General features: G+C 45.9%; 1 protein-coding gene across 5 annotated transcripts in view; it reads right to left on the bottom strand.

Moving 5' to 3' along the window:
• cacna1da (calcium channel, voltage-dependent, L type, alpha 1D subunit, a) overlaps positions 1-13,927 on the bottom strand; it is a 115,585-nt gene that overhangs the window by 24,611 nt on the left and 77,047 nt on the right. For 4 of the 5 annotated variants that reach the window (XM_036948171.1, XM_036948173.1, XM_036948174.1 and 1 more), the window contains 14 exons: positions 13,527-13,627; positions 13,400-13,433; positions 13,178-13,304; positions 12,932-13,061; positions 12,129-12,188; positions 9,914-10,020; positions 9,572-9,659; positions 9,191-9,298; positions 8,969-9,021; positions 8,571-8,717; positions 7,929-8,130; positions 6,733-6,891; positions 6,004-6,114; positions 4,236-4,319 (listed from right to left, as the gene is read on the bottom strand). In XM_036948171.1, the coding sequence (XP_036804066.1) occupies positions 4,236-4,319; positions 6,004-6,114; positions 6,733-6,891; positions 7,929-8,130; positions 8,571-8,717; positions 8,969-9,021; positions 9,191-9,298; positions 9,572-9,659; positions 9,914-10,020; positions 12,129-12,188; positions 12,932-13,061; positions 13,178-13,304; positions 13,400-13,433; positions 13,527-13,627 (1,511 nt within the window). The remainder of the gene's footprint in view (positions 1-4,235; positions 4,320-6,003; positions 6,115-6,732; positions 6,892-7,928; positions 8,131-8,570; positions 8,718-8,968; positions 9,022-9,190; positions 9,299-9,571; positions 9,660-9,913; positions 10,021-12,128; positions 12,189-12,931; positions 13,062-13,177; positions 13,305-13,399; positions 13,434-13,526; positions 13,628-13,927) is intronic. The other variant, XM_036948175.1, reaches the window with a different exon arrangement.

Genomic DNA, 13,927 nt, shown 5'->3' with positions numbered 1-13,927 from the left:
GAAATGCAACTTTATCACTCACTGTGTGATGGTAACGTGTGATCTTCGTGGCCGAAAAATAAAAGCTTGTGGCTTGACACATGGATCACGTTGGAACAATGTTTGTGAAACAACATTTGACTGACGCAGATTCTTATTATGACGCTTATGGAAAGGACGGTTCCAAGCGTAACGTTAACCCGACTATAACAGTGTTGCTATAGCGACTGTCACACAACCCATATATAACCCATTCCTATCAATCAACAGGTCATACTAATAGTGCTTCTGTAACTTTGGTAACTAATAAACAACCTTTCCGCCACTCATATAATATCACTATAGGCTTTTGGCTTGTCATCAGTATATGATTCAGAACTCATTCAGAATTTGTACTTCAACCTTTCCAGTATGTCACTTAAGGAATACTGTTTTTGGGGATGTGTTAACATTGGACTAATGAAAAAATGAGCAAAATATCGTTTTTGAGTGCATTTTTCCTTTAAGTCTGAAAATCATCGATCTTACGCTAACTCACACTCTCAGTTTCTCCCACCCACAAATCCACACAAACACGCCGCACCGACACACATTTTGTAAAACATTACACACAAAATTTAGTCATATTGTATTAGTCAAAACGCTTTAAAATGTAGCTGTCAACACCTATATGGAAAAACAGTATATTCCTCATCAAAACACCACTGTGAAAACTGAGAGAACTGTGAGAGAAACTGTGAACCCCTGTACGCTTTCAGGTGTATGACTTCACAGCAACACTACAGGAACGACACTGAGTGATGTCATCAACAGGGGGACAGTAAGAGTAGAGTAACTCCAGACAGACACGGCTCCAGGTCATTCATCTCCCGCGGTGACTCACACTGAACAACAGGAACGCTCTGGGGTGCAGGAACGAGCAAAGCGTCACAACACGTGGAATAATTACGCTTGAGGAGGTTCTCTCGGTAATTTTGACGGAGCATACGTTCGGCATTGCCACGTCGCCGCAGACAAGCACCGAACATGTACACGCGAGACAAGTTTCGATGATGAGGAGGAGCCGTTAGTGATACCTGTCAGCGTCGCACGCAGCAAAAACCCCCATGCGAGTCAACGGTCAGTGCCCTGCATCAGAGTCGCTGCTAGAGGTCGCTCTCACAGCCCAGTGCGGAGAGAGTAAAAGAGATCAAGGTAGAGGGAGAGAGAGAGAGGGAGGATATAGAGAGGAGAGAGAGAGACAGAAAGAAGAGGGGGAGAGGAAGAGGGGAGGGAGAGGGCAGAGAGAGGAGGGAGAGAGAGAGGGTTTGGGGGGTAGGGAAAGAGGGAGATGTCATGCACCTGACTGAAGGCTACACACCTGGACCTGCTCTACAACATGAGCTCCGTTGGGAGCTTTAAGAGCTTCACTACATGGGAAGACAGAACAGAAGACAGAGACAATCACTCACAGAGACACAAACACACGATCAACAAAGAACCTCAGACTCAGCATTGATGGAACCACCAGAGATTACAGTCATCAGATCTGCTTATGGCATGGCTATAAGTGCTCTGTTTCTTCTGTGAGGCTCACACTGATTGTGAATTACTGTTAGGGAAGCCTGATGTGTTTCAACTTTTGACCCTGATCGAACTTTGATATTGATTGCGCTGCTTTAATTGTGTTCTGCTTAGGAAGAACTTCTGCTTAGTCAATCCAATATTAAATCGCCACTGTCTGTACATTCTATTCCATTCTATTTCTATGTTGCAGCATTGTGCCGGGTGAACAACATGCCCTAGCTGTGCTCTGAGCTTCAAGGCCATTCTGTCTGGAGGGGAAAATATACAAGGGAGGTGTGGCGAGAGAGAAGGGTCAAACTTCACAAAGGGTCACAAAAGGTCAGTGAGCAGGCGGACTGACCGGTGCGGGCCCATCGCCATTTGTGTGTGAGGGAGGGGGAGGGGGGGGGGGGGGGGTGGGGAACGGGGTGAACACCTGACACTTTCCCAGCATGCTTCAGGAGAGGAGGTACACAGCCCACAGTGATTGGATAACAACAATCAGGCCACACGTGAAATGGGCAGCTATAGTATAGCCATGCGTGGACATAGATCCTAGATCAGAAGTTAAAACAGCCCAACTGAATGGAGTGTCTGATCTAGTCAGTCCTTAACTATCTGTGAAAGACAGTGAGGCAGAATGGAGGCATGCAAACCAACAGCCAATGGGAGATGGAATTGGGCACACACACACACACACACACACACACACACACACACACACACACACACACAACATATGCATGTAAAACACAGAAAACACACATACCAGCTCTCACACAGAGTCATGCACTAACACATTCACATCCACATAAAACAGGAACACAGACACTGACACACTGACATATGGTGACTCCAGAGAAACAGCACTGAAAGTAGAGCAGAGAGAGAGAGAGAGAGAGAGAGAGAGAGAGAGAGAGGGAGAGAGAGAGAGAGAGACAGAGAGAGAGCAAGTGAGAGAGAGAGAGCAAGTGAGAGAGAGAGAGAGAGCAAGTGAGAGAGAGAGAGAGAGACAGAGAGAGAGAGACAGAGAGAGAGAGAGACAGAGAGAGAGAGCAAGTGAGAGAGAGAGATAGCGAGACAGAGAGAGAGAGAGAGAGAGAGAGCAAGAGAGAGAGAGAGAGAGATAGCGAGACAGAGAGAGAGAGAGAGAGAGCAAGTGAGAGAGAGAGAGTGCGAGTGAGAGAGAGCAAGTGAGAGAGAGAGAGTGCGAGAGAGAGAGAGAGAGAAAGAAAGAGAGGGAGAGAGAGATTGAGTGAGAGAGCGAGACAGGGAGAGAGAGAGCAAGTGAGAGAGAGAGAGAGCGAGACAGAGAGAGAGAGACAGAGACAGAGAGAGAGAGAGAGAGAGAGAGAGAGAGTTGAGCAGTGAAGCTCTGCAACACTGCACCTATAATCTACTACGAAAATGTGTGAGTGAGTGTTTGTTTTAATTGACAACGGGTACATGTGACATGCACTGACATACTGTATGTACATTATTGACATTGTGTACTGTATGCACACTGCACGGTGCTGCATGTGACTTAAGAGAGTGTTTGGGTTAGTACAGTTAACTTAGTCGCAGTAGCTTTTCAACAAGGCTACGCAGAGAACGTTTCAGCGGTAGTCTGCTACGGTAGTTCTAAGTAGAAGTCATCCACCGTTTGACCCTGTCTTGACAGACTAACTCAACCAGGCCAAAGCACAGACAGATCCTGAAGCACGGTCAACAGACATCCCTCTAACTTTGCTTAATAGTTACATCATCTCAAAACATTTCTTTACAAACGCCTGTTTGTTTTTTTTGTTGTTGCCCCAAAACTGACAAAACGTTCGATGACTCATTTTGAGTTTCGTAATGCATTATCAGTGTGAAGGGATTCGCGAAGACAAACGTTGTTTACGCAACAAAAATAATAATAATACAGGGATGAGTTGGATCAATGCCATACTTGCCTCTACAAGTTTCTATGGAAACAGAGTGAACACGAGTAACAGGGTTAGACGACCAAGCGGATGCAACAGCAATATCGCACGGCTCGTAAACCATCTATCGATCGCCATGGTTACAGCGTGTGGGACACCTCTGGTGGGAAACGTCCCGGTGCACCGAGGCATCGTAACACTCGCTTCAACAATAAAACAATCAAACATTTCACCACGTCGTACCATACCACACATTAGGAATGCATTGCACACGGCCCGAGTGTCAGAATAAACAGAAGCTGCTGTACAACGGAGGTCAGGGGGTTCATTTTAATAGCGACGGTACATGTTTTCATCAGACAGGAGAGTACAAGACAGGAATTACAAGAAGACTGAAGCCGTACAGAGAAAGCCAATAGAACCACTAGCAGACTGAAAACCAATGGAGTATATATTGCCGAACAGAATATCGTTTGAAACACATAAGCAGTATATTTCCTAATATAGCGATCTGAATCAGTTTCCCTGTAAGTATGAAGTGATTTAGCAGTTTAGTACCAACTAGCTAACACTAGGGGGCACTGTGGGCCTAATGTAAAATAATATAGAATCCACGAGGGGAGAGGGAGACTGACGTGAGGAAGACGCTGGGATTTACTCTCCCGGTCTCATGTTCACTCGACGTAAATCTAAGCGTCTTCCTCAACCTCGGGACACTCTTAGGGATAATGCTGGTGCTACTGGCATTCTGGCTTCATTGTAAGGCTTCAGTTTCACAGAAGAGACAGAAAAGGTAGTACTTACGTTCACTTCAGTGATAGCAATATCAACGACGCTACCAACTACAATTAAGGCATCAAACGTGTTCCACGCATCAGTGAAATAGTGCTGTTACGGAAAGCCACAACACACACGGGGATGAGAGGGGGAGGAGAATAGAGAGAGAAGAGGAGTACAGTGTGTGGATAGGAGCATGTAAGGGAGGCAGCAGGGAGGGCCAGAGAAGGAGAGAAGACAGACAAAGAGAAAAGAAGCCATCAAGACCTGAATAATCAATAACAGAGAGAGTTGCCGACAGAGGCCCCTTTGGTAGCAGAGGAGCCGAAGTCAGCAGAAACAGCAGCCCATATAACCTAGGAACAGGGGTGTATTCAGTGAGGTGAAACGTCCAGAACGTTCCCTTTCCCTTTAGAAAATGCTACATCACAAATTAACTCCTCCACACCGCGTTTACAGTCATTACCCAAATTGTTGGCACCCCTTGGTAAAGATGAGCTTACGGAAAATATGAAGAGAGATCTCTTCGGAGACACACACCAGTGGTGGGTTCTGTCGTTGAAAGAAGGATGCATAGAAGAGAACCTCGTACCTACTGTCTAATATGGTGGTGGATCTTTGATGTTATGGGGACATTTTTGCTTCCACTGGTCCTGGGGCCCTTGTTAAGGGCATGAACTTAACAAGTACCAGGACATTTTAGCCAAACACCTGGTGGCCTCTGCCGGGAGGCTGGATCTTCCAACCAGACAATAACCCGAGGCACACATCAAAAATCCACAAAGAAATCGTTAATTGACCACAAAACCTTGCGTTTCAGGCCACCGTATTAGGGCAAAAAGGCCTTTTGAGATATGTAATGTATTGCCGTAAAGAATTATAAAGAGAACATTTGCCTAGGAACTCACTTGGTGAAGGCCGCAGGACTGAAAATGAACTAATTCAATGTATCTGTCACTAGCAAATGCAGTCATGGGTGGTAACTCTACAATTCAGTGGAAAAGGCAAAGGAAAGATTATATTGTAGGCGTCGCTTAGTGGGGGCGTTACTCAAAATCTGGACCACCCACAGGGTCACAGTGACTCTATTGTTTTGAGTAGTGTTGACAGTTTACAGTGTAGGCGGGGGTTAAGTGGTGAGGTTTAATACGAACATACTGTATTACCTTAACTCGTACTGAGCTACTGGCGTCATTTCAGTTACTTTCAAACGATATCTGCATGTTAAGTGCATCTACTCCAATGTACGACAGTATTGTCAACGACTGGGTGTAATACAAATGTGTATGTGATCTATAAATGTTACTCTGTTAGAAAGTTAGGGAGATCACTTGTTAGTGTTTCAGAGACATGCTCCAGTAGGTGACAGTCACACACACGCAGAGAGAGAGAGAGAGAGAGAGAGAGAGAGAGAGAGAAAAAGAGAGAGAGAGAGAAAATGAGAAAGAGAGAGAGAGAAAAAGAGTGAGAGAAAAAGAGAAAGAGAGAGAGTGAGTGAGTGAGAAAAAAAGGAGAGAGAGAAAAAGAGTGAAAGAGAGAGAGAGTCCCGTCTCTCGGCACTTCAGTACTGCACCACACCAGTCGGTCTCTTACTGGGTCCCGGTCCTTATCCTCAACAACTAATAATAATAAAGGTACTGTACACACAAGAACCAAAGACACCTGCAAACCTAATGGGCAAATGTCCAGAATGAAACGGCATCTGCATATGTGAGATGTGTGTCCATCTGTGTGCATGCATCTGTGTGTGTGTGTGTGTGTGTGTGTATGTCTGTGTGCAGGCGTCTGTCCTTACCCTGGGTTTGAAGGCGATGAGTTTGAGCACCATCTCCGCAGTGAAAACAGCAGTGAAGACCATGTTGAGGATGTCCATCACATAGTTAAATGTCGCAGACTGGCCATAGTGCTACAGACAGGAGAGTGGTAGAGAGGGACGGAGGGAGGGAGGGACAGAGACAGAAACAGACAGAGATAGACAGAAACAGACAGACAGACAGACAGACAGACAGACAGACAGACAGACAGACAGACAGACAGATAGAGATAGACACAGACAGACAGAGATAGACACAGAGAGACAAAGATAGATAGACAGAGACAGACAAAGATAGAGACAGAGACAGACAAAGATAGAGACAGAGATAGATAGACAGAGACAGACAAAGATAGAGACAGACAAAGATAGAGACAGAGATAAACAGACAGAGATAGACACAGACAGAGATAGACAGACAGACAGACAGATAGAGACAGACAGACAGACAGACAGACAGACAGACAGACAGACAGACAGAGATAGACAGACAGACAGACAGACAGATAGAGACAGACAGAGAGGGGTGGACGTAGAGAATGTGTAGATAGATGTAAGTGCCAGATATTGTACAGAAGAATAAAGAGGTTTTACAAAGCACTAGGAAGCTGAGATGCTGGCTCAGGAGTTGTACTGCAGGGGATTGCCTAACAGTGAATGCTGCTACACGACTAGGGCTTTATGAATGGGTCGGGTTGAGCTTCTTCCTACCTGCACAGCCAGGCAGAGTGTGTTGAGCATGATGAGGACGAACATGATGTACTCAAACCCGGTGGAGTTGACCACGTACCAGAACTTATACTGGTAGGGGTTCTTAGGGATGTACCTCCTCAACGGATGGGCCTTCAGGGCATACTCCACACACTGACGCTGTAGAACACACGGGGAGGCAGGTAGCCTAGTGGTTAGAGCGTTGGGCCAGTAACCCGAAAGGTTGCTGGATCGAATCCCTGAGCTCTGCCCCTGAACAAGGCCGTTCACCCACTGTTCCCTTTTAGGCTGTCATTGTAAATAAGAATTTGTTCTTAACTAACTTGCCTAGTTAAATAGAGGTTACATTTAAAGAAAACTATTGAACACACATGGTTATACACTACATACCTGTACACATAGTATAGAGTACTAAAGCAATAAGGCACGAGGGGGTGTGGTATATAGGCAATAAACCTGTTCTTACGCACGACGCAAAGCCGAGTGCCTGAATACAGCCCTTAACCGTGGTATATTGGCCATATACCCCCCAGGTGCCTTACTGCCACCATAAACTGGTTACCAACGTAATTAAAACAATGAATTTTTTTTTTTTTTTGTCATACCCATGGTATAAACTGGGTGGTCTGTTATAAACTGGGTATTTCGAGCACTGAATGCTGATTGGTTGACAGCCGTGGTATATCAGACCGTACACCAAGGGTACAACAAGAAAGTTATTTTTACTGCTCTAATTGTGTCGGTAAAGAGTTTATTAGGGTTTATGATATATTTTTTGTGATATATGGCCAATATACCACGGCTAAGGGCAGTGTCCAGGCACTCCGCATTGCGTTGTGCATAAGAACATCCCTCAGCCGTATATATTGGCCATATACACCCCCCTCCCCCAGGGCCTTACTGCTTAAATATACCACGGCTTTCAGCCAATCAGTATTTAGGGCTCGAACCACCCGGTTTATAAACATAGCAACACACTCAGCAACACACTCAGCAACACACTCAAACATAGCAACACACTCAGAACACTTACCCAGTGTGGGAGACCTGCTAGTCTAGACATGTAGTGCCACACAACGCATAGTCACACATAGACACACAGACACACACGTAGACACCGCATGAACACACACACACACACACACACACACGTGTTCACGAACACACACGCACGCCCAGGGAATTGTGTGTCTAACCTGGTTCTTATCCAGCTCACAGTTCTTGTACTCTTTCTCTCCCTGCTCCTGGAACGTAACGATGACGAAACCCACAAAGATGTTCATCATGAAGAAGGCGATGATGATGATGTAGATGATGAAGAAGATGGAGATCTCGATGCGGTAGTTGTAGATGGGACCCAGGTTCTCCCTGTTCGAGTCTATGGCCTTGTAGAGCAACCTGAAAGAGAGAGAAAAAGAGAAAAAGAGAGCGATAGATAGAGGGAGAGAAATAGAGAGAGCGAGAGAGAAAGAAAAAGAGAGAGAGGGAGAGAGAGAAAGAAAGAGCGTGAGAAAGAGAAAGAGATAGAGGTAAAGAGCGAGAGAGAGAAATAGAGAGAGCGAGAGAGAAAGAAAAAGGGAGAGAGATAGAGAGAAAGAAAGAAAGAGAGTGTGAAAAAGAGAGAGAGAAAGAGAGAGAGGGAGAGAGATAGATAGAAAGAAAGAGAGCATGAGAAAGAAAAAGAGAAAGAGATAGAGAGGGCGAGAGAGAAAAAGTGCGTGTGAGAGCGAGAACACACATTTGTTTACCTTCTGGGGTTTTTTTTATACACAAAAGGCAAAAATATGAAGGTGTATTATATTGTATATGGGTGTATAATATGAGTGGGTGTGTCTTACGAAGGCCAGCCCTCGAAGGTAGACACCGTGAACAGAGCCATCATGGCCATGAGCACGTTGTCAAAGTTGAACTCGCTGTTGTGCCACACTCTCTTATGGACGAACGGCTGGTTCACGTCCCCGTCCTTATAAAGGATGTAGGTGCCCCTGGGAGGTTAGAGGTCAAGAGGACACAGGGGTTAGAGGGCAGCGGTCCGGATATAGGATTCGTCCTATGATGTACCGTATGTAAAGAACATGAATATTGTGGATGTTGTAAATATGTTTGTCTACGCGCAACGCGCTCAAAGACGCTGCGGAACACCTTACTGTACAGTAAATGTAAGTATTTCTGATACAAAGTGAAGGGTGTCAGTTTGCTGTGTGTAGATGGACAAAGGCATCAAAAAACAACTGACTTGCAATCGTCGGGGCCAGACTTGGCTTCGTCCGTGCAGCGGTAAAACTTCCCCTGCAAAGCAAACACAACACTTTCCTCGAAACGGTACGGCTACAAAACGAACCCTCAACCCTCAGGTGTCAAACGTCTAGGTTTGGGGATTTACTGAAAGCTACGATGCCATTGACATCACAACCCGTGTTACGGTGCTGATCTTAGAGCCGGGTGTTACGGTGTTGACCTTGAAGAGCTGCACCCCTATGCAGGCGAACATGAACTGCAGCAGCGTGGTGACGATCATGATGTTACCGATGGTCCTGATGGCCACGAACACACACTGGACCACGTGCTGCAGGGGTCAAAAGTTCAAAGGTTAGCAGCTATCGAACAGTGCGAAGGCATTACGTTGACGAAAGGTCAATGTACGTCAAATACGTAGGAAGAAGGAGGCACAGCGACGACACAGTTCTAGAAAGTCGTTTTAAAAAAACCCTGTACAGGTTTTCAGCAACAAACTGTCCCAAGCCCACTGCACTTGTTCTACGAATACTACGGCAAGGAATATGGTACTGAAAGAGAAGGAGTAGGACGTATAATGTTTTAGGATGAGGCAGTACTGTACCTTGAGGCCCTTGGCTCGGTTGATGGCCCTCAGGGGCCTGAGCACTCGCAGGACTCTCAGAATCTTCACCACAGAGATGGCGGAGGACCTAAAGGACATCACAGGAACTCCCCGTCAGAAACCAACTCGCCCTCTCTAAACGCAACCGTTCATTGCCATATTCAAACTTGACCGTGTCCATAAAATATTTTTAAAAACACGACGTGTTAGGACGGGAAAAGGAACAGAGGGCGAGGGACAATGGGCGAGGGACATGAGGATGAAGACAGAGAGAGAGAGAGAGAGAGAGAGAGAGAGAGAGAGAGTGAGATGTGTGGGCGGAGGGTAGCAGCAGGTACTGACTGGATGCAGAAGGAGACCAGGGAGACCCCCACCACCAGCAGATCCAGCAGGTTGAAGGTGTTCCTACAGAACGCCCCTTTATGGAGGAACGCTCCGTATGTGGTCATCTGGGGGGAAGGGCACAGCGAGTTAGACGGGGTAGCAGACGCTGAGAAAATGCACAGAAATACACACATCGACACGCACATTCGCACACACACACGGGGACACACACGAGCACACAAATACACAGTGGTACACCGCAGGACAGACAGAAACACCTACACAGGTATATATAGTGGTAGAAACACTCACTCCCCTCAAACCCACATACAGTATTTCCACACGCTTGCAGAACACTCTATTTCAGGATGGCGAGCTCAGACTCAGTAAAACAGGAAGTTAGCAGCTACCGTCGCCACCCCCCGCGGCACCGTGGTACATGAATGTAGTAGTAAGTCATTCACTTCACAATCGGCTAATAACAGGGTCACCCGCGGCAACAAAACGTGCAGTTTGTTGCCGCGCTGAGGACGAATATTACATCTACTACCGGAGAGAAATGACAGGGTTGAACAGCCTACCGGTTGGAAAACCCCATGCCCTTACTGACACATTCATGTAGGGCCGTTTCCCTTAAAGCACATTCCTTCATGTTCTTTAACAGCTCACAGTCTAAAGGGGTAATAGAGCAGCTCCACTTTAAAAAAAAAAAAAATGTCAGACTTCAGCAGGCAGAAAAGTAAACAACGCAGCGAAAGGAAGTCTTGTTCAAATCATAAAAGAAAAGGATTCATCGTCCTGAGTGCGTGTAAATGTAGAGACCAGCTGGCGCTAGCGGAAAGCACTGCTAACGCAGCAGGATCAAACTGAGCTGGGTCGTGTTCATTCGGCACCAAACGGGAAAAGAAATAACTGAAACGGGGAAGGACTATCTGAACTGGTCCAATACAAAACTCTAGTTTCCCGCACTCCGTTGCAAAACATGTTGCTACGGTGAGCCGTAATGAATACGACCCGCAACAGGTCTGAGCAGGGTTGGGCTGCCCTCTCAAGGGTTCTGAAGGAAACCCTACATTTCTAAGCACTCAGTCAATCTGGGGAAAGCCCATGCTCCACATGAACATGGTTGGTTTGCCCCCTCTTTTATGGCTCAGTATCTGAATAGCGGTCAGTCGGTATGAAACAGAAGCATGGAGTCGGCTTTGACTGGAGATGGCCTTAGATGTTTGTTTATAACACCCCCCCCCCAAATGACATCCAGGTCAAAATATCAGTCGAAGCTACATCTCTTAAACGGCACATTGATATCTCTTTCCTTTGCACAAAGTGTCGCATCATTTTTGGAGAGGTGCACAAAAATTGTGTCGTCGGGTCAAAATTCCAAAACCTTTTCAACTCATTGTTGACTTTTCCAAACGTGACAAACATGATGACACCAATCGGGGTTGGTTTGTGCCTTTGATTCCTTCATGGATTATTTGTTTCCTGATTAGCGGGAATTGAACAACTTGTGTGTTAGTTAGTGTGTGTAGTGCTAGTAAGTAATGATGAAGGTCGAGGGGCGCGTTCGTAAATTCACTCTGGCTATCTACTCCGATTTCAGAGCACTCTCGTCTGAGTGTGCCAGAGCACAGAATAACTGATTCATTAACGAACGCTCAACACCCGTTGAATATGGCCGGTGTCTGTAAACATTGTCAAAAAAGCTTAACAAAATTGTTGCCAGCAGCACAGTTACAGCCACCAAAGCTCTGGATAACATGAAAACAGCCTAACCAGCTCTGCTGGGTGGGGTGAGTAAAATGGTCAAGAGTGAGGTGTTCTCTTATTTATGTCTGGAAGTAGCTAGCAAGCTAGCTAACTTTAGCCAGTTAGCTTGGGTACTTGTGCCGTATTGAGTTCCTTATGCTCGGATCAACCCTACTCCTCGGGCCGGAGCGTCCAGCGTGAGCCTTCTAAACGCTCCGAGAGAGGAATGCTCTGAATTTACTGAAGGACGATTGAGGACAACGCTCTGAATCTTACGAACGCCCAGAGCGCACTCTGGCACTCCAGAGTGAATTTACACGGAACACACCCTAGATGTTTTGGTAGTTAAAAGAGGTGCCATGGAGTAAAAACAGAAAGAATAGAAAAGGAAAAGTGAAACGAGGCAGGTAGTACCGCGGTGGCAGCAGGTGACACACAAGGAGAGAGTGCAGCAAGGCTCTCTGTCGTCACAAGCGAGAGTTACCTTCAACATGATCTCAAATGTAAACATGCTAGTGAAGACATAATCTGCATAGCCTAGGACCTGGAAGGCAACCAGACGTTGGGAGTGTTACCGTGGGGGGGTCAGTTAGTTGACAGCACAGAGAGGCGGACACAGGCCATTTACCTTCAACAGGATCTCAACAGTAAAGATAGCCGTGAAAGCATAGTCAAAGTAACCAAGTATCTGCAAAAAGCAACGGACATGTTTAACATGGGTTATACAGATTACGCAAGTACGTTCATCAGAGACATTCGAAGAAAAACAAGTTAGCGTGGGAAACCCATGTGTGCAGGAAAGAGCATAGGAAATGACTTAGTATGCATAAACCAAACAATCCACAGTTTTCGTATACGTGAATAAACATCGGTGTATATTACAATACATTTCAAAATGCAGTATATATTCATTATATCATTTCATTACGAGCACCAGCACAACGTCATCCACCGACAATCACAATGACATTGTGCAGCTTGAGGTTACGTTATAATGGTGAATATACATAATGATTCCAAAGTCATTGAACCTGCTGCCTAAGAGGATCATGGGAGAAACTTCAGGAAAAGTGTTATCATTACCGTTAACGTCACTCTTAACCAACTAAATCCTTAAATATGAATACAAAAAAAACGTAAAATAAGCAATAAATATCACAAATCAATACAGAATGTATCTTTACTATGTACTACTATGTAGCGTAACAATTGAAACTGTCTACTGTGTGTTCCCATAAATATGACCCAACATTATTCGAATGTAGACAAGAAGGTTCCTGTACTTACGATGTTGCGTGCGGAGAAGTTGCGTATGGGGTCCTCTGCAGCGAGGGAGACAGAGCTGAGCATGATGAAGACCAGGATGAGATTGGTGAAGATGTGGTGGTTGATGAGTCTATGACATCCCACCCGGATCCTGAGGAGAACGACAGAAAACGCACACACCTGCTTCAGAGAGCTCAGAAAAGTGTGCGTGCGTCCGTCTGTCTGTCTGCGCGCATGCGTGCGTGTGTGTGTGTGTGTGTGACCTACGGGTTGGTCTTGCTGAAGATGAAGAAAGCGCTGCCGTCAGGGATGGGGGTGATCTTCTCCTTCTTAACCAGCTCAGAGATGGCTGGGCGTGGCCCTGCTGGAACCTCTGGCTCCTCCTCCTCCTCTGCTGCACAGACAGACACACACACAGTGAGAGAGATAGACCACACACACAGACGTGCACTTGTTTACGGACACACACACACACACACAGGCCTGTACCTGCAGCATTCTCCTCTTCCTCCTCCACTGGTGCCTGTATCCCAAAAAAAAGCAAACGTGATGAGAAGTTGTATACAATGATGCTGAATGAACCTGAACCACAATATGTCTGGGGGTGGAGTTCTACCTCTTCCTTTTTCTCGTCCTTTTTGTCTCCTGGAGCGTTGAGAGACTCTGCGTCTGCCAGGTTGTCCACAGCGATAGCCAAGAAGACGTTCAGCAGGATGTCTGAGCGAAGTGTTCCGTCAAGGACAGAACCTGAACACATCTCCTGTACCGTAGTGTGGTCCATGGCTAGAGCAACACACTCATATGCGCTATTCAGAAAAGTCCAGAAATGTTTGTTGTAATAATGACGGAAGAACGGACCCCAGAGATCTATACTGACTACATAATTTTTTTTTTTTTTAAACGGGGTTGTGTTTGCAAGACTACATCTCTGTTCATAAGAACATAACAACTTGTCATTTGTCTCTATCCACCCTGGTTGTCACGCCCTGGTCTTAGTATTTTGTGTTTTCTTTATTA

Source organism: Oncorhynchus mykiss, chromosome 17, assembly GCF_013265735.2.
Source record: "Oncorhynchus mykiss isolate Arlee chromosome 17, USDA_OmykA_1.1, whole genome shotgun sequence".
NCBI classification, from domain to species: domain Eukaryota; kingdom Metazoa; phylum Chordata; class Actinopteri; order Salmoniformes; family Salmonidae; genus Oncorhynchus; species Oncorhynchus mykiss.
Note: the sequence above shows the minus strand (reverse complement) of the source record. Positions and strands in the feature narration are given on the sequence as shown.